General features: G+C 38.2%; 1 protein-coding gene across 10 annotated transcripts in view; it reads left to right on the plus strand.

Annotated features, from left to right (window-relative positions):
• The first annotated feature begins 1,372 nt into the window (after positions 1-1,372).
• The window catches only part of TCF4 (transcription factor 4), a 346,633-nt gene continuing 327,153 nt past the window's right edge, over positions 1,373-20,852 (plus strand). For 4 of the 10 annotated variants that reach the window (XM_032882432.1, XM_032882438.1, XM_032882436.1 and 1 more), the window contains exons 1-3: positions 2,671-2,797; positions 3,732-3,823; positions 5,610-5,682. In XM_032882432.1, the coding sequence (XP_032738323.1) occupies positions 3,752-3,823; positions 5,610-5,682 (145 nt within the window). In that variant the 5' untranslated portion in view covers positions 2,671-2,797; positions 3,732-3,751. Of the gene's footprint in view, positions 1,518-2,215; positions 2,348-2,670; positions 2,798-3,731; positions 3,824-5,609; positions 5,683-20,852 lie in introns of those variants that run through there. The other 6 variants (XM_032882437.1, XM_032882448.1, XM_032882433.1 and 3 more) reach the window with 5 other exon arrangements.

The raw sequence follows: 20,852 nt of genomic DNA on the forward strand, positions 1-20,852 counted from the left end.
CACATAGTAAACCCACTATGTAAGTGTTAACCCATCATTATGATTACTCGCTTTTCTCCCGTGGGAGGACTAATACCATGGTGGAAGAGAGAAAGCTCCCTTTAAAATCCGTGGACTAGATCAGCGGTATCCGTTGGTTCAGCGAGGAATTAGAGATGGAAAGGGAAGTTTTCTTCTGTGGTGGCTCCGTCTTTATCTTTATCCCCTTAACTCCTGAAATTCGTAAAAGTGATCATTATTTGCAAGTCACAGACCAGAAATCTGGCTGGAGAAGGTAACTGCTTGGCCAGAACTCTAAGTTGGGTCAGTAGTGGTTCGTGGTACAAACTCTATGTGAGTCTGTGACTTAGTTAACTCAAGTCCTGAGTGAAGACCTCCTCGTCTTAGAAAGTTCTCTTCTAGGGTCCTAGAAAAAGATGGGGTGGGGTGGCGAGGAGAGGACCCTCATCCCTTTTCAAGCCCAGGAACTACAACTTGGTTCAGGGGCCTTTCCCCACGCTGCAGAAGCGTGGCTAAGAGGCCTGGCTGCACACGGCCAAAGAATCCGGGCTCTCTTTTTGTTGGCGGGGCCAGCACGGCCTCTCCCCAGCCTCCCTTGAGGGTGAGCCAGGGGATCAGACTCCCCTGAGGAAATCTGTGGCGTGTAATGCCTAATTTATTTTGGAAACTACACTTCTGAGTAAAAAAAACCCTAAAAAACAAAAATACAAAAACAAAAAATAGGGAGAACCAAGGAAAGCGAACAAGAAGCAGTGCACAGGAGCACGGGGCCTGCGAACACCCCCAACCTCAAGATCCTCTACGGTTCGGCCCCACGCGCGACACCAGACTGAGCCCAACCACTCGCCTCCGATCCCGGAGGAGGCGTGGCCCGCACGCGCCGCCATCTTAGGTGCCTCTCTAGGCGCTCTGTTTACTACTCTATGGCCGCTCGCTCCCGCCCCGCCCCTCCCCAGTCATTGTCTGGAGGAGCAGCCGCGGCCGCAGCGCCTTCTCTTTATAAGCCCGCAGTGCCCGGATGTGAATGGATTACAATGTATCTTTCAGGGAAACCTATTATTATCAATGTGACTCCACGGGGGAGTCAATGGTGATGATGATGAGGAGGAGGAGGATGATGATGATGAGACACCTCTAAACTTGGAACAAGTTTAAGACTTTATAAGAGGAGAAGAAAAAAACCCCACCAAGATTTGTTTGAGGAAAAATTCTAACTATCCTGTATTGATATTTTTTTTTATAAACAATAAGAAAAAGTTGTTGGATTTTTTTTTTTTAATGATTTCTTTTTTGGGGGAGGGAATTTTGTTGCAGTTTTATGGTGGAAAATGCAAAAACCAGAGCCAGGTGCATAATCTTGTATTCTGTGGATATCCCTGGAGCAGAACTGAGTACCAGTTAAAATACTTTTTTGGGGGATACACATGTGAGATACTAAGTACTTGCAGAAGATTTTTGTCTTTCTTTTTAAAGTCACTTTCCTTGGAATATTGTGAGCATATTTGTGGCCATTTAAGGTAACGTTACAATTTGCTGTCAGAGTAAACTGTTTGTAATTGAATTTAATTTTTAATATGTCGATCCCAATGTTTTATTAAAACAAAAGGAATAACCTATTAAATAATTGCCAATGGGAAAAAGTGTGTGCATGCATTTTGTGTATGTACTTGCACATCTAGCAATTACAGGGTTTCTGGAATGTGTATTTTAACACACGTTAAAATAGCGTATGTTGCATATACTGGTTAAAGCACGGTTGTTATTATGAAACGATAGAATTATGAAGCTTAATTTTAATCCTAAAAAGTGATGTGAAAAAGTATGTTTTAAGAGCATGCAAGGCCTGCAATGGTAAATGTTGAATTCAAAACTTAGAGTGCTGGCGAACGGGGACTTAGCGTGGCTAGGAACTCAAGTGTAAAAACAAAACAACATCCACCCTCAAAAATTGTTTTTTTTTTTTTTTTTTTTTTTTGCGAAGTTTGCAGCTATACTAATCTGTGACTTAAAAGGGAGGGGAAAGAAAGTATGCAATTTAGGTTTCGCCCCCAGTGCAAAACTACCGAAATGAAAATCTCCCCAGCAAAATGTGGTTTGGTTTATATATGGAAAAGAAAAATATTGTTCCTCTTGGCAAAGTCTTTTTGCATCACGTGTATTTGCAGCCTAGTATAAACTTGCTTTGCTGTGTGTGGATGTGTGAGTGAGAGGGAACGAGAGTCAGAGAAAGAAAGAAGTGAGGGGATGTAAACTCGAATAAATTTCAAAGTGCCTCCGATGGATGAAACGAGCAAAAACTGAACTGTTCAGGCTTCAGATTGTAACTGACGATCTGAGGGAAAATGAGGTGCTTGACGAATTTTCGTTTGTATTTTTTTGCGAGGCGGGGGAGGTGTTGAGATTTTTTTGGGGTGTGTGTGTGTGTGTGTGTGTGTGTGTGCGTGTGTGTGTGTGCATCCCAGCCAGCCCGACCCGAGTGAGCCGCGTCTCGCCGCCGGAGCCCCCCCACCCATTTCTTTGCTGAACTTGCAATTCCGTGCGCCTCGGCGTGTTTCCCCCTCCCCCCTTCCCTCGTCCCCTCCCCTCCCCGGAGAAGAGAGTTGGTGTTAAGAGTCAGGGATCTTGGCTGTGTGTCTGCGGATCTGTAGTGGCGGTGGCGGCGGCGGCGGCGGCGGGGAAGGAGCAGGAGCGGGCGCGGGCGCAGGAGGAGGAGGTGGTGGTGGTGGAGGCAGTGGTTAGACATGAACGCCGCCTCGGCGCCGGCGGTGCACGGAGAGCCCCTTCTCGCGCGCGGGCGGTAGGTACCGGCGCCGGCGGGCTCGGCGGGCTGAAGCGCCGGGTGGCGCGGGGCTGGGGCTCTGCGGCTCCGCACGCGGCTCCGCGCCTCCCGAGCCGCGGGCTCCCGGCTCCCGGCGCTCCCAGAAGAGACACCCCTTCCCCTCCCGCGCCTCTTCCCTCCTCCTCATCTCTACCCCCCCGCCCCCCCTCCCCAGCAATGCCACTTGGAGGGACCGATGACTTTGCCAAGGGCCTGACTTTAATTTTTACAACCCTTTCTTTCACAAATTAGGGTGCTGGACAATTACAGGACCCGACCCTCCACTTTGCTCCCCCCCTTTCGCCGACCCTGTCACCCCTCCCCCTTTGGACGTGTTTTCACTCCAGAGACGCTCATCTTTAATTTCTTTATAGCTACTTTGAAATGCAGAGGGGAGTGGTGTGTGTGAGTGTGTGTGCGTGTGTGTGAGTGTGTGAATGTGTGTGAGGGGGGTGGGGTGGAGGGTGGGGGGAAAGTTGAGACCGGATCGTTCTGAGTAGTTTCTCTTTTCTCTGTGATCCATTCATTTCTCGCTCTACCTCCTGTTGCATAAAATGATGCGCTGAAGAGCGGCTTTTTTTTTTTTTTTTCCCCTTCCCGGATTTGGTTTTATAGTGGATGTTACCAGTTTTGATCGTCTCTTTGGAAATACAATATCAATATCGCTTTTTTTTTTTTTTTTTGCTATTGCTGCCTATTCCATCTTAAAAAAAAACAAAAACAAAAACAAAAACAAAAACAAAAAAAACCAAAACAAAACCAACAAACTCTCCCATCCCTCCCTCCTTTCCACCTTAATCCTGCCCGCCCCCACATCCCCACCCCCAACCCCCCCAGTCTCCAAAAATCCGATTGTGTTTTCTCCAAGGATTGGGACTGGATTTTCTGATTGCGGTTATTTCCATGTTTCTAGGTTTGTGTGATTTTGCTAAAATGCATCACCAACAGCGAATGGCTGCCTTAGGGACGGACAAAGAGCTGAGTGATTTACTGGATTTCAGTGCGGTAAGAAAGAACGGTGGAAACTAACAACAGCTGTGAAAAACAAAACAAAACAAAACAAAAAAACCCAAACACTTCAGCTAGAAACCAATAGTAGCCTAAAGGACAGGAATAATTTTTAATTGGCTGAATCCTTGGCAAACAAGAAGGTCTTTTTGATAAGTTTTTAACTACAATTTTTGGGTGTGATGGACGATTCAGGCTTTTTTTTTTTTTTTTCCCAGAGTGTAATTACTTCCCTTGAATTCCCTACCCACCGGACCTCCAAAATAATGGAATCTCACCCCAAATGAAAGGACAAACAGACAACCCTAAAACCTGGCTTTATCTGAACATGAGAGTACTCATACTACTTTGCATACTACTTGTTTTATTTTATTTTAATTTTTTTTCTGGAAATGGAGAAGAGAAAATAGGAGACCCAGTTGTCTCTTAAAGTTTTAAATTGATGATGCTTTGGGTTCGTAGGACCTGTAGTCCTTTTAGTTGCATCTTTTCCTAGGATTCTGAAAACTCGTGTATGTGTACCGAGCATCATACATTCCTTAGACTCCTTTAGACTGTTTTGGTAAATTTCACAGTCGTGATATCAACACAAAGCCAAACTTAACACACTTGTGGAGTTTTACGGCTGTAGTTGGTCCCTCTCCATCCCTTTGCTTCCCTTTCCCAAACCAAGTCCCAGACCTGTCAGGGGAATTAATTCATTTTTAATGCCCGATGAGTTTGGTGTAAGATGCATTTGCAAAGCAAAATAAAAAGAATCCACAAAACACACAAATAAAATCCAAACCGCCTTCTAAGTGGGGCTCTTTCATGTTGCTGCTGCTGCCGCTGCCGCTGCTGCTGCCGCTGCTGCCGCTGCTGCTGCCGCTGCTGCCGCTGCTGCTGCCGCTGCTGCCGCTGCTGCTGCCGCTGCTGCCGCCGCCGCCGCCGCCGCCGCCGCCGCCGCCTCCGCTGCTGCCGCTGCTGCCGCTGTTGCTCTTCTGGACCTTCTTCTGGAGAAATGGCTTTCGGAAGTTTTGCCAGGAAACGTAGCCCTAGGCAGCTTTGTAGCCCCCTTTCTGCTTGCTGCACTTTCTCCATTCGTTCCTTTGCTTTTTGCAGGCTCTGACTCAGGGAAGGTGCGCATTATCCACTAGATACGTCGAAGAAGAGGGAAACCAATTAGGGTCGAAATAAATGCTGGAGAGAGAGAGTGAGAGGGAGAGAGAGAGAGAGAGTGAGAGAGAGTGAGAGAGAGAGTGAGAGAGAGAGAGAGAGAGAGAGTCTTGCTACAAATTGCTCTCATGTTAGAGACGAAATGAGAATTTAGTGCAGGTGGCACTTTTATATTTATTTGGGTTCACATATGACAGGCAAATCCTATACGGGATGGAAATGGACATTGCCACGTTTATGGCCAAGGTTTTCAATATAAAACAAACAACTTTGTTCTTCTCCTTTGTAAAACTAGTGTTTTCTAGAGAGGCCGCTGCCCTCCAACTTGAATCTTGATAACATTATGGGGACTGTGTTTGTTTAAAGTGTAGCAGTATTGCCTAGTGCTGGCAATCTAATGAACCTGAGGAAAAAGAAAGGAGAGAGTGTTAAAGGGGTTGGGGGGGGGGGGAGGTGACTGGTAATGTTAAGCTTGTTTTGGTTTTAAGTTGGATGGTGATGTATTTTATTAAAATGAACCTTTAGCCTAAACTCTTAAGCTATTTGGTAAGACTGTGAAAGATCTTTGACGAACTCTAAAGGCACAAATGTCTTCTTTTCGACAGTAATATTTCTTTGTTTCTTTTAGATGTTTTCACCTCCTGTGAGCAGTGGGAAAAATGGACCAACTTCTTTGGCGAGTGGACATTTTACTGGCTCAAGTATGTAAATTCTTTTCTTAGCGTGTAGTTCAGTGTTCTTAGCTGTTTATTCACTCTGTATATTTTTGGCTCTGTTGAAGTGTTCTGAAAAAGTCATTGAAATTTTAGCCTGTAATGATATGGTTATTTCATTATCCATCAGTAGTATAGCTTACACAAAATGTTATCTTTTGCAAAATTACAATTAGGGCTTTTTTTTTTTTTATCAATCAAGGAAACTGTCTCAGAATTCCATTACTTAATTTAAAAACAATTTTCTAATACAGTTGTAATCAGACATGTGAAGATAAGGCCAGTGTTGACATGGGGAAAATGAATTTATTTCCCTATTTGAAAATAGAGGGGAAAAACTAACTTTCAAAAAAAGGGAAAATCCCTTGTAAATAATATTAATTATTAGGTACTATGTATAATTAACCCTTTTAAAGAAGTGAGCACTTAATTTAGCAGATGAATTCTGCATAGTAAACCCTAGCTGTAAATAGAGAGCCTCTTGCTCTCTGAGAGCAAAATATGAATTCATTTATCGTTAAAATATTCTTTTTGGTGCTTTAGCTATTTTTTCCCCTAAGCATTTCCTGTGCAGTGAATTTTTGCTCTATTTAAAGTTGCAAATATGGAAGGACTTTTACATTTTATAAATGAAAGGTCTTTGGGTGATGCTTTAAGAAGATGTTAGCGTTATTCACAAAGGAATCTGTGTGCGCAATGATTATCTGGCATCTAAGGAGTTTTAATAGGGGACTCCCTGAAGGTCTTTTATTAAAGTGAAAACTGAAAATATGATATTCACTTAATTTTTTTTTTTTTTTGGTCCAGTGAATTTCATATAGGAAGGAAGCATACATGGTTGCCTGCTATACTTTAGGTTTAGGCTTAGATCCATTTATACTTTTTAAGCAGCTGTAGTATTTTAGGAGTTCTGGCAGTGGTAATAAGAGTACATTAGACTGAGTACCACTCTTAAGTCAGACTGGTAAATGTTGACATCCTTTAGCTGTGAGATGCCAATGGAATTTTCTGTTAACTGTTGAATATAATTTCACATCTCTTAATTTTCATTTGATGCTCTGGCAATGAAAGAAATCTGTTCATCTTTGTGATTTGTATAATTGATATGCTTCTATAAAATCAGTGGCTTTTAAAAGTTGCTCATTTCCGAATAAGTTACTTCTTTTTCTTCTGGCTCCCATAAGACTAAGTTATATCTCCATAATTTGATTTATTTGATTTATAATGTTATAATTAATTTGATTTATAATGTTAGAGACAATTTTGGGGTCCACTTTGGTTAAAAGTACTATTGACCATATATTTGTTTTCTGCTGCCTTGGACCCTGTTATATTTTCCATTAAGGGACTTCACATCTTTTGTTGTCTTGGTATTATGCCTTCCAAATTTTGGTATTATATTTTCTACATAACTTTGAAGTACAGATCAGTATAAGTATGTCTTGTAGACAACTTAATTTTTCATGTTAGACAGTATCAAAACAGTAACTAACTTGATCTCTGACAGTAATTTTCTTTATGATTTTACTTAAGAAAATGTGTATTCAGCTTAAATCTAAAAGTCGATTATGTCAGAAAGGCCCAGAGATAGACTGCTTTCAAAGTGCAAAAAACTCTTTTGCACTGTGTGAAAACTGATACATTTGGAATAACTTAAGTGTATCAGCTTAGGTATGGTTTAATAAAGTAGAGTAATTTAGGAGCATGCAATTGTGTTACATTTAAAAAGACAACTGTGCATCTGGTCCCTTTTTTGTGTTCACATTTAAATAGAGTCTTTGCTATGATGTTTAAATGTTTACAGAGAGTACAGGCTTGATAAGTAAGAATATGTATTAATGCATTTTAGTAAGTGATTATATATTGAACTTACACAGTTCTTAAGACAAATATCTATCTATATCTATATCTATATCTATCTACCTATACACAAAAACACACAAGTACACACATGTGTACTTCTAGAAGAGACTTTATCCTTAGTAAGACATGTTATGATATTTCTAATGAGGATGCTGTGATTATTTTAAGGTGCTGAACACTAAGTTACAGTGTACCACAGTTGCAGTTTTCAGGCCCAAATGTTTACTTGTAAAGGTAAAAAAATGCAGTGGCTATTTTGTTCTGGAAGCTGGAATGAAAATGGGAAGTATTTATCCACTGTGGTATGTTGGTGACTATAATATATGGAGTACAGATTGTGGTGTTGGTTTTTCTCATCTATTCAAGACATATTTGAACACAGAGCTATTAGTGAAAAAAAATGGCTTATATTTCCACTCTATGACAAAGACAAATCTCTTTTAAAGAATATCAAATAGAAAAATCAGGAAAACTGAACTTTGCTCTTTAACTGGATGGATGAACTAGGAAACTTTGGACAGAGAAATAATTTTCTAAATTTGCTGCAGGTTAATATCCATTGTCTTGAGTGGCCTCAGATGTCCCTTTCATGGGTAGCTTTGAAACTTGGGTCTAAGAAAAAAAAGACCCAGACTGTAAGTAAACTGTTCATATTTGCAAAACCAGCCATATTTCTTCAAAGTGAGGCATGGTGATATTTCATGCATAAAGTTCCCAATAGCTTTTGAATCGATTAATATAGGATGCTCCATTGTGATTTGCAATGTGGGAATGAAAGTAAAGTGTGGCCATATTCCCTTTCATCTTTCATTTCACAAACATGGTTTTCCCTACCACCTTAAGAAATGGTGAGGCTGCTAGGGAGAATGGAATGTAACCTGAGCTACAGCCTGACATTCCCAGGGAGCATTTTTCACATGAAAGGCTTTTGTCAACCCAGGAAAGGACCAGCAGGTTTTGTTTGATGTTCGCAGGTGTTGAGCAGAGAGCACTAAAACAATTCAGCCATGGTGGTTCAGAGCTTCCATGACCTTAACAGAATGAATTGGTGGGCTCTGGAATTATTTTTAAGAAATAGTTGTAACCTATATGGTAACTTATACAAAGGGATTTAATATCCGTTATATCATTGTTCTTAAAAACAAACTAAAAGCATACACATGCCTGGATGCTTGGAAAATTATTCTTGTTAAAAAGTAGGGTGGCAAAATCACCAAAAGAAAAAGAAAATGCACCTAGGAGCTATAATTCATTGGTGAACAGGGGTTTTTATTTTCTATTATAACAAAAATATAGTTTATTTGGTTACCTTTGAGTCTTTTATGAGCAAAAGAGAAACTTACTAGCTTTGGCATCTTTTTAAAAAGTAGTGTTCGAGTTGGGCCACTAAAATGATCTATACTCAAGAACAGCCCTCGTCACATCTGTTACATGTATTTACAGTTCGTCTGTGATGGATATTACATCTTCCTCTCTTAGTTTAAAAGTTGAGCTTTACCCCCCTGTAACTGTTTAGTTTTACTTAGGTGTTCAGTGTTTGTTAAAGATTGCCAAATGAATGGGTGTTTGAACGATTAAGAGCAGCAGTCAAACTCACCACATCCTTGTTGTGGTCATTTCTGGAAGAGGAGAAACATTTTTTGATGTTCATACAGGTTAGTTAACCTCTGTCCACATAACACCAAAATGACACATCAATTAGTAAATTCAGGGAGAAAAAAATTGATCCAACGGGTGCTTTTCGTATCACAGAGAAAATTCAAATGGTCAGCATCCTGAATTTCTATCTGTAACAGTTTGAGTTCATGGTTATGGTGTGAAAAAAAAAAATTATCTCTCCTTAAAGGCATTTGTTGAAAGAATCATTTAACTGTGTGTTTGTGTCTGTGTGTGTGTTTGTGTGTGTATTTGTATGCATGTGTACGTTTTAAAACTGCCTTACTATTGTATAATACAATTCACAATGGTGGTATGGCTTTTTTGTAAGGAGTGGAGTAATTTAGTAGATTTAAAAATAAGTAAAATGGCACTAAACCCATTATACTAGAATCATAGAATTTGGGGGATAGCAACCCCTTAGGAGTAGACAACCCAGTGCCTTCCTTGTGCAGTGAAAGAAAGCTGAGGTTCCCACCTGTGCCTTTATTTGCTATTCTAAAACACAAGTTTTAATCTGCTTTATGGCTCTGTACATCCTTTAAGGGAATAACTTTGGCTCCACTACTCTTTTTCTATAATCTGTGTTGCTTAATAGGGGTATAGGGTGTGTGTGCTGCTACTGCTTCTGCATGTGCCCTTTGAATGCTTTTTAAGGTTTAGAGCTGTATTTTGGATTATTGATCAATCTCTTTCACTTGACCTCCCCTGTGATTATTTGCAAGATACCAAATTGAATAATAAGGTTTGGTTGGGCATGACACTGACAAAATTTAAGTGCTTCTTAATATGTGAAGTGGCGTACTGTGCACCTTATGTTTATTGTATCCTTTGAGTCCTCACAAGAGCCATGAGGTGCAAGGATTGCCATGCTCAATTCATAGATGAGGAAACTGAGATTCAGAGATGTTCAATGACATGCTCTCAAGGCAGCCAGTGACAAATCAGTTGTAAACCCAGGTCTGCCTAATTCAGTGTCCTTTTTACACATATACACATAGCCTGATATAGATTATTTTTCAAGATTATGTAGACATGAGAATATATTATTGAGGCTTAGCATGTAATATTATTCCTGATCTTTAGAGTAGATAAGCACTTTTTAAAAACATATTTGAGATAATGGTATAAACCGTGATATTTTTCCTGCCTTAGTATCCAGATAAGGTGGCTAATTTATGTTGGATTGCATTGTAATTTAGTCTGCCTATTATTGTTATTATTATTATGAGGAGTATATAGGAGATCTTTTGAAAGTTGTGCTTTCCTTCTGTTGTGGATAGACAGTCTGCATGGGTGCCCATGAAAATACTTCGTTTTCAATTATTTTTGTGTACCTCATCAAACCAAAAGTTGAGGTAATCGAGCCTGCTCTGTTAATATCTAAAAAATAAAGATTTACTATTTTTAACTGTAAAAAAAAGTTTTGCAGTTCATTGTTAGATCTTTGAAACTTAATATTCAAGAACAATAATCCTGAACTCCATCTGCATCACTAAAATAAGCAGTTTGGAAGTTTTGATGTGTCTATTACCAGACATGTGCTTAAAATGTTACGTTTTCTAAATTCAGAAGGAAGAAGCAGTACTCTATTTGACACTGACTTAAGTAAATAAAATGCATTAAACAAGCATGGGGATCCAAGATCTGTTGAGACAGAAATGCTTAACATTTTTGACAGCATCAGCAAATTATCTTTACCCTACTATTGTAATGAGAAAATCACTTAAATAACAGATGAACAGCTAAGTCACATAAACATATATAATAGAACTATGTAATGAAAGTTTATGCTGTTAATTGCTCGAATCTGTCTTAAATGCTTAGAATCATGGAGCAGTAAAGACTGTCATATAAACAGTTTTGTTTTGAGCTTAAAATTATTCCTTTTTGCTTTCATCTGCTATGATAAACAAAGTAATTTTGTAAGCTTTACAGATCAAACATTTACTCCTAATGGTAAACTACATTTTATATTGGAAGTTTGCAACCTCGTCCAAGGCATAGAGTTGAGTCCTGGTGGCCCCAGGCCTGTGATTTTCAACGTTTAGTATTATGATGCTATTTAGATCTGTTCCCATAAGCCAAGATAACAGATCTCAAGTTGCCTAATAAGGAACATGGTGTGTTTTGAAATGTTCTTCAGTTTACAAGTCTTGAACCAAAATGTTCTTGGCCAAACCTTTAGAATATAAATCTATATGTTGAGTAAGTCAGATCTTGCCCAGATAGAGCATCAAACTGAAGCTAGGTAGGAACAGAAAACAAATCCCCCTTTCCTTATTTTTTCATTTTATGAGCTATATTTTATGACCAGGTGTTAGTCCAAGTTAATTAGATAGCACTAAGTATTAGAGAAAGTATAGCATATCATAGGGTTGTGTTTTTTTAAAAGGTTATTTATATCAATGGTTTCTTATTACTCTGAATGGAATTTTCAAAGTTGACCACCACCTTTATAAGCTTACACTTGGGTTATCCATTTTCTAAATCAGTGAGCCCATTTAGACTCAATGGTGAGTTTGCACATGGGTTTTAGGTTGATATTTTGGAACCACATGCCTCCCAATGCTTATGAGAGAGACGTTTGAGAGGTACTCATCTAATCTTGAGAGAAGATTGGTTTACCCTCTGTTATAAGCAATATATATATCTTTTATTTAGTGTCTGACTTGTTGGAGTAGCAAAAGTGTTGAAAAAAGGTTGTCATGTTTGCTTTCATTTCCAAAATAAATAAAGGCCTAGTTAATCAGCATATCAAATATCCAGGTGTGTTTAAAATCAGTTTATATGGATGAATTTCAGGACCGTAAGAAAGTATTTTATTTAAAGGTGCAGCCACAAGATTGTTCAAATGGATGCTTTTGTACTTTTGTGTGACAATTAACATTTAATGAATGACTTTCTAGACTGCCATTGGTGGTAATTACTATATGTAGTTTATTAACTGCGATCCATTGTTGGATGTGCCTGTATTGATTTGTTTTGCAAACAACTCTTCACATGTTCAGCAGTTTTTGTACGTTACTTTTTAGAGAACCTGTTTCATTTGCTTATTGCCTCTAAAAATTTTAGCTTACAAATCCTCATGTGCTAAAATGCCTCTTAGATCAGAGTCATTTTAACTGAATTAAAAATTCATCAACTTTCCAGCTATAAAATTTTTGCATTTAGATCTTCAGGGAATCGCAAAGGAACTACACAATATTGATTTTAAAATAACTAATTTATAGAAATTTAGATTTATAAGAGACTTTAGAGATGCTCTGTTATTTTTTAGGTGAAGAGCCAAGGTTTGGGAGGAGTAAGTGTCTTTTGCCCAAATCTTACAGTTGGTTATTGGCTATAATAGGGCAGAAATACAGATGTCCTGACCCGCTGGTCAGGGACCCCATGCTGCTTTTAATTAAAGTTTGGACTCAATCAGTTGGTACCAACTGTATGTTTCTTAAGAAGAGGAAAACGTCTATAATCTTCCATTTCTGAAAAAATAATAAAAGTTTAGGTTATGGGAGATGGACATCATAATCCAGCTCACTTGTCATCATGTGTTCCAATTTGGCTAAGGCAGTTGACGAATAACTGTTAAAATGTATTGTGTTATTAAAAATAACAAAGTAAGACCCATGATTAAATATCAGGGCTGTAATTTAATCTCGGGGGTTCTGGTGCTGTTCATAAACCATTTGGCTTTTTTCTGTAACAGATGACGTCAAAATACAGCTTGATTGAATTATGACCCTGGGTTCCAGGAGCACCTGCTTATGCCTCCTTACTTCATGGCATGTCAGCATTTCCATTACAAACTTTTTTTTTTTTTTCTCTGACATTTTTAATTTTAAATAGTTAAACTCGACTGATGTTTGGCATATAAACTTTCAGCCCCCCGGGAAAAGACTATTTTCCCAATAAAACAGAGAAGGTGGTGACAAAGCCCCATTAGAGAATGCCTTTTAGAATGCTCTTCCTTGCTTTAATCTTCCATTAATTTAAACATTCCCCTTTGAGGTACTTAGCTGAATTGCAGAGCATCCAAATGGAAGGTTTTTAATTTCAAATTTTCCAAGCCAAGACTTAAATACAAGATATTTAGGGTCTGTTAAACTAGGAAAAGACCTAGCTTATAGAAAAGAGGATATTGAAATAACAGCTCTGGACATTACAGTTTCATGCTCTGTGAAATGCTGAGGAACAAGACATGAAAACGTGCAAGTTGGTGTACCTTGTCAGTGATTACTTTTATATCTACTTATGATGAGTAAAAATGGATAATGTATGGTTTCGAAAGGTATATTTATTCCTCTCACTATCTGGAGACTTGTAGCATACATAGCTTCTGTTTTACCCCCTCAGGTTTTAATGTGTTGGCCATAGAGATAGAATGGTGTTTCCATCTAGCTACTTACCTTCCTATCATAATTCTTGTTGATGGTTCACCTAGTAGATATTTGTAGTACCTATTATGCTCAAACCCCTGTGTTAGTAATTATAAGATAGAGAGGGACTTTTGGGAGATAGGTCCTGCCCCGAGAGGGCATAGATTCTGACAGGAAAGGCTAGAAAACCACATACATAATTAATAATCAGTGTCCAAAAGACAAGTGCCATTTATGTTGTGGGAGTTTAGACAAATAGAAATTATTTCTTTTGGAGGGAAGTGAATAATGAAGGCTTCATGCACAAATCAACTCCGATCCTTAAAGGAGAGGAGAAGCATTTTGATGTATGGGGACACTGGGACTGAGCATTTTGTGTCAAGGTCCCCTGTGAAGCAGACACAGAGGAAGGCTATTGCAAAAGATGATTACAGAGATCTCGAGAAAGAGAGACTCCTCACCTCTGCTGTGGAGTCAGCTCTGGTCTGGACACCTGCAAGGAATTCCACATGCAGTGTCCCTTTTTGGAAACCTTTTTTTTTTTTTTTTCCTTTCTGATTTTAGGATTTCCACAGGGGCATTAATGATTATAATCTAGTTTCTTCCAAAAGTATGTGTTCTAATGGCAGTATCAGGATGGAAATCATACTTTTTGTGTTCGCAGGTCCAGACTCTTCCTATTATATCATTCAGCAATGAAAAGTTTCTTGAGCCAAAATGATAGCTACTGTGGAGAAAATTATTTATTTAACCGAATTCTGGAAATCAAGATTCTTTTGCAGTGTTTGCTGCTAAGTAGCTGCTTCATTTTGACAAAGTGATAGAACCTTAAGGCCTACATCTTTTTTTTTTTTTTTAAACCATTTGGCAGTTTCTTTTTTTTTTTTTTAAAGGTTTTATTTATTTATTTGACAGACAGAGATCACAAATAGGCAGAGAGGCAGGCAGAGAGAGAGGAGGAAGCAGGCTCTCTGCCGAGCAGAGACCCCGATGCGGGGCTCGATCCCAGGACTCTGGGATCATGACCTGAGCCGAAGGCAGAGGCTTAACCCCCTGAGCCACCCAGGCGCCCCCTTAAGGCCTACATCTTAAAGCTGAAAAAATACTTTGAAACTTTCCAGTGAAATTTAGTAGGGTTTTTTTTTTTTTTTAACCACACTTAACAATATTTTCAGACTGCAAGAATTCATCATTATAATTTTATTATTACCACTATCATCACCATCACCCGAACCACCTCTTTTGGTTCAAAAGCTAGCTGGGAAATGTGATAGTTATTATTGCCTTATTATACATTCAGAAATCCATTTAAAAAAGACATTCTCAAAGATACTGTGATCCTAGGCAAAACTTACACAGTTTTTGTAAAAAATGTTATGGAGTGGCCAGATATCCCTTAGGTTAAAATCTATTGTAATTATATCACAAATAGGAAAAAAAAAATGTAGAAATACCATCCTCTCTTCGAGTATTGATGATTTCAGATTGAAATGTCTTTTTCTTTGTGACATCCAAGTATTTCAGTGTGTAACACATGCTTTCAATTTCCACAAGGAGCCAAAAAATTCAAGTGATGGTTGAAATAGGCTTAAGAAGAACTTATTAATGTATGATTGTGTTTGCTACATTGTAGAATCAAGATTTTATAACAAAGAGAATATTCTAGATCCTTTTTTAAGGAATGTCAGTTATGAACCTATGTATCCCCAAAACTTTTCTTTCACTTTCAAAAATAAGGGATTCGTAGTAAAACTATTTTGCAATGCTACAACTTTAAACTCAGAGAGGAAAAGTTTTGGTCATCAGATGACAATAATATTTCAAGATTGACTAAACAATTTCATACATAACCCAATTTTGTAGTTTGGAAAGCAAAGACCAAGGAATATCAATTTCAGTCCTTGTTTGAATAATCATTCTTTGTTGTATGCCTTTTTGAACATCATTTTCTACTAACTGGTATCCTAAACCATTGAATGTCTTTCTACTCTTGTGGGCACTGTGATTCTTCATCTGGTTACTGTTAGCCACAGGTTGATTTTCTTTTGACACCATATTTCCTCTGATTTTCCTAACCTCTTATTCAGTTTATCTCTCCAGCCTATGTAGAATTATTTCTCATACATGGGATGTACATTTGCCCTTTCCCACTTTCGTCCTTAGTAATTTTGGTAGCATTGGATAAGGTGAGAAATAGTCTACAATTACTTTAACTAATTTGACTTAAAAAATTCCTGTACTGTTTATAAGGGCTGATTGTTTAAAGAATTTTGAAAGCTTTGGAAAGTGAAAGGGATGAATGAATGCCATTTTTTTTCAGTGTGAATGTATTTCACTGGAATAACAATAGAATTATTAAGAATTCTTAGCTTTCATTTACTCATTCATTCATTAATTCAGTAGATGTTTTGGAGAACCAAGACAAATTACAGAGCTAGACACTGTGGTGATGGAAAGAAGAACAAATGTCAATGTTAGCATTGCAGTTAGAACAAGCATGACTTTGTTGTTGCGAGGTGGAAGTTCTATACCGATTCAATAAGAAAGGACTTTAAAATAAGTGGTGTTGACATCCAGAATTAGACTTCTTGAAAAGAAACTTTAAAAAATAGCTAAATGCAGATTTCACATTTCCAGCTGCAGCATAGGGATACTGGAATTTGTGTACATGTGTATTCTATGTGAGTATAAAGGAGAATGGATTCCAATGATTACAGAAATTGGACCTGGGAGAATAAAGTTATTGAATATACTTTCAAATTTAGTACCAGAGATTCTTTGGGAGGCAATGATAATTACATTCCATTTGTCCTTTTTGAGCAGAAATGAGAGAGTTTTGGATTTATAGGTAATGCTCATTTACTACAAGGACACTAGATATGCATGATTGTCTTTCTTATTTTCACGCTTGAATTTTTTAATATTTATTCTTACAATTTATGTGCAGTGAAGTTATTCATTTAGTTTTAAAATTAAATAATTATTTATTGAGCATCTACCATGTGTCAGATACCACGCTGAGTGCTGGGAATAAATTGGTGAGCGAGATAGATCTCTTCCTACATTGCCTAAATGTGGGAGGCAGACATTCACTTGAATAATCAACCAAAGAAATATCAAGTTCTACATCTGAGCATTGGACAAGTATGCCGTAGGAATATTTGACCAAGCTGAGGGGTCAGGACAAGCTTCCCTGCGGCTGGCACACCCGATCTGAGTCTGAGGGATGGAGGCAAAGTTGGCGGGGTAGAGAGCTGATCATGGTAACTGGGCTGGGGACTAGAGCATGGTCTGAGTGAGGCTGGGGAGGAGTGTAGAGGCCAGATCTTGTAAGGCTGAGCAATAGGGTGCCTTTGCAGTGTGCTGCCAGTCAGATTCATGCCTGGTAATACTCTGGCTGCAGCCCAGAACGCAGGTCTCAAGGGGAGTCAGTGTGGGTGGCCCGAACCAGTTGTGAGGCTTCAGAAATCCAGATGAGAGATGGTGCTGTGGGTCCTATAGCATGGGTGGTGCACTCAGAGAATTGACTGTAGACTTTCTTTGATATCTATTAACTTTAGCCCATTGTGGAGGGAGCATTCATACTGGGCACTTGCTCTTTTTTGGTGAACCTTTTCATAACTTAATACTTGAAAATCTATTGTACCTTCTAAAAGGAACTGTGAGATCTATTTCAACTGCCCTGGGATATCCACTGCTTTTTTAGGAAGCAAGTACCATAGAACTGCTCCCCCCACCCGACCCCACCCCAGGCAAGTGGTAGATGGATTTCACAATTCTCTTGAGTGAGGGTGCAGAGGTGGGAGTGGAAGAAGTGGGCAAGAGGGCTTCTTCTTTCTTACTCAGTGGTCATCAGTAATTATGGACTGTTTAGGCTTCCTGTAGCTTCTGTCCTTATTACTGGTCAACATTACGATGGCTTGGCTAAATCTGTGGAATTCCTTGAATGCCTGAAGTCAGGTATCAAATAGCACGTATACGAGGTATTGTTGAGTGCCTTTGCTGGTGACCCTGAGGAGTGGGCTTTGATTTATATGATAACTGTGTCTGAGATGGAAACACCATTATTTGATTGTATTTTGTCCGAGGTGGCCCTTGGGGGGAAATCAACAGTTATTTTTTGATTAATAACAAAATGAAGCTTCCCGCTTTTACAAGTCCCAGGGAATTGTCCACCTCCATTTTTTCTAATGAAGGCCTCCCTCTTTTACTCTGACCACCTCTTTCTTTCTCTGCCTCACATCCTCCATTTTCTCAGTAATCTTACTGTTTGCTATTGGGAGTCACATGTCGGACCAGTATGTTTGTTAGTCCATTTTAGTTAGGAAAAATACTTCCATCCTTTTGTTATATTTAATGTTCAAGTTAAAGAAAAAAATAGCCTGTCCTTCCTTCCTTCCTTCCTTCCTTCCTTCCTTCCTTCCTTCCTGTCTTTGCTTAAGCCAGCTAGTTAAAGTATTTGGGTAATGCTCTGAGGATGGGTTGGATCCTGACTTCAATGGCAGTTGGTAACACTTGGCTCTGCGATCCAAGAGCTCTGTGAGTTCTTCCTCAGAAGGACACTGAAAGGAGAGAGTCATGGAGCCGCTGCACCAGGTGGATAACCCCTTAGAGCATGTGCCTTGCTGCTGATGAATGGGCAGGTAATGTTGATATAAGTGGACAGTACTTATGTGTTGTTCCTGCCCCCCGGAGAATTCCTTCAGCATCTAGGCATGCATTAGCAATTCTCAGTTAAAAACTAAGATGGAATATAATTACTTAACTTTTGGGATGAGGAGGTCACACAGATTTCTTTAACAGTATCTGCAGTGCCTTATAATTTTTTTTTTTTTAATGATAGAATGTTATGGTTAACAACTCTCTGCTTGAAATATTTCATAATTAAAAACAAAACAAAAATGTAACAAACCAAATAAAAACTCTCATTCTCATTCACATTCCCTCCTGAGCACCATCCTCTTTCTTGCCCTCCTTTATAACGAGAGTTTTTGTCAATTGCCTTCTACACTGGCTACTTCTAAACCCTTCCACCCATACCCGTTTTATTTTAAGTCTAATACCAATGAAATATTTCAAAACACACTGTATCTCCTAATGCTTGATACCTACAAAATAATGCATGTAGCATATATAAATGATGAAGTTTAGTGATGGAATGAAGACTTCTAGACCCACCGCTTAGTGTAAAAATCAGATCATTTGCCTCTCCTTGTGAGTTCCTTTCTTATCCACATCCTCCTGTCTTCCCTGACAGAGGTAAATATTCTCTTGGGGTTTTTTTTGTTTTGCTTTGTTTGTTTTTTTTTAAAGTAGTTTTATGACATGTATATGCATTTCTGAATAATATGTTGTTTGGTTTTTACTTGATAGAGAAGTATAAAAGTGGTAACATTCTTACACTGTCTTGTGTTACTTAATTTTTTCATTGGATATTATGTATTTAAGATTTGTCTGTGTTGTTAAATGTAGCATTAGTTCATTTCACTGCTGGTGAATATGCCTCAATTCACTTATGCACTTTCTAGTTCATGATTAAGTTAATGAACCTTTGGATTAATTGTCATTTTTTTTTTGAACTACATAATTTCCTGAACATCTCTTGATAATGTCTTGATCATGTTTTTTGATATCTGTAGGGTAGATATCTGTGTTGTTGGGTTGTAGAGTAATGCAAATGTTCAAAATGACAAGATAGTGCCAAATTGTTTTCCAAAGTTTGTTACCAATTTACACTCTTTCTAGCTTAAAAGTTTATCACTATTGATCCATATGATTGTCCGTCTTTGGTCTTATCAAATGTCTTAAATTATATCAATCTAGTCAGTGTAAGATATAAAATGTATCTCACTGAGGTCTTAGAATTTGCATTTCCCTGAAAATTAACTGGGTTAAAATCTTATATGTATGTATTGTTTATTATTTGTGTTTGTTCTCCCTGAAGTCTTACCCCACCCCCAATCTTTTTTTTATCGAGTTGTTTTTTTCCTATTGATTTGTAGGTGTTCTTAATACATTTTTGCATATTAATTATTTCTCAGTCATACATGCCTCAAAGAGTTTCCCTTATGTTGTGACCTATACAGAAAGCCATAAAATGAATATATTCATATTTTTCCCCTGTACCTTTTTCATGTTTTGTGTCATGGTTAGAAAGTTCATATCTACTCCAAGGTGATGATGATATGCCCTTATGTGTTTCTTCTGAAAAGGCTTTCATGGTTTTGACTTTTGCCTTTAAGTTTTGAATATAGTTGGGGTTGATTTTGTAGAGTTGGGCAGCTTGGACCCAATTCTGTCATTTCCATAAATGTTTTGATAGCCATTTGTTCTAGAATCATTTATCGAAAAGTTCCTCCTTTTCCAAGGAATCCACAATGTCACTTCTGTAATATTTTAAGTTTCTACATTTGAAAGGGTCTTCCATTGTGAGTTCTTTTTCCTCATCTTCAGTCAGTTTGTCTACCCTTGCCTCAGTACCAAATTATCATATGTTTTAGACTACATTTTGGTATCTGATAGGTAAAAAAGTCTTTCTTCCTTCTTTTGTCACATATGTACATGTTTTATTTTTGGCTATTTGGAGGCTTATGTTCTTCCATAGCATTTAAAAATAAACTTATCAAGGTCTTTCATAAGCCTTTTAGGGACTTTTATTAAAGTTACATGGAAACTAATGATCAATTTGGAGAGCATTAATATATTTTTAATAAGATTATTTGCATTTATGCATCTCTTCATTTCTTTGGCTGTTACTTGGTATCACAAAATAAGGTTTTGGAATTTTCTTCATGAGGTTTTGCATGCCTTTTGATGATTTAATTCTTAGATACCTTATTTTTTGTTATCATTATTATTCATAAGATTTTTATTTATTTATCTGAGAGAGAATGAGAGAGAGAGAGAGAGAGAGCATGAGAGGAGTGAGGGTCAGAGGGAGAAGCAGACTCCCCACCAAGCAGGGAGCCCTATGTGGGACTTGATCCCCGGACCCCAGGATCATGACCTGAGCCAAAGGCAGTTGCTTAACCATTGAGCCACCCAGACTCCCTTTTATTATTTTTAATGGGTTTTTTAAATTAAATGTCCAAATTGTTTGTTGCTGGAATATATAAATGCAATTGGTTTTTGTATATTGATTTTTATATTTAGCTATTCGCTAACTCTTATTAATTCTAAAAATCTTTGTCTTTTCTTTAGAGTTTTCTTTATAGGTAGTCATATCATGTGTGAATAATGGCAGTTCTGCTGTTTTTCCTTTGA

This window comes from Lontra canadensis, unplaced genomic scaffold, assembly GCF_010015895.1.
Source record: "Lontra canadensis isolate GAN:19392208 unplaced genomic scaffold, GSC_riverotter_1.0 scaffold82, whole genome shotgun sequence".
Taxonomy (NCBI): domain Eukaryota; kingdom Metazoa; phylum Chordata; class Mammalia; order Carnivora; family Mustelidae; genus Lontra; species Lontra canadensis.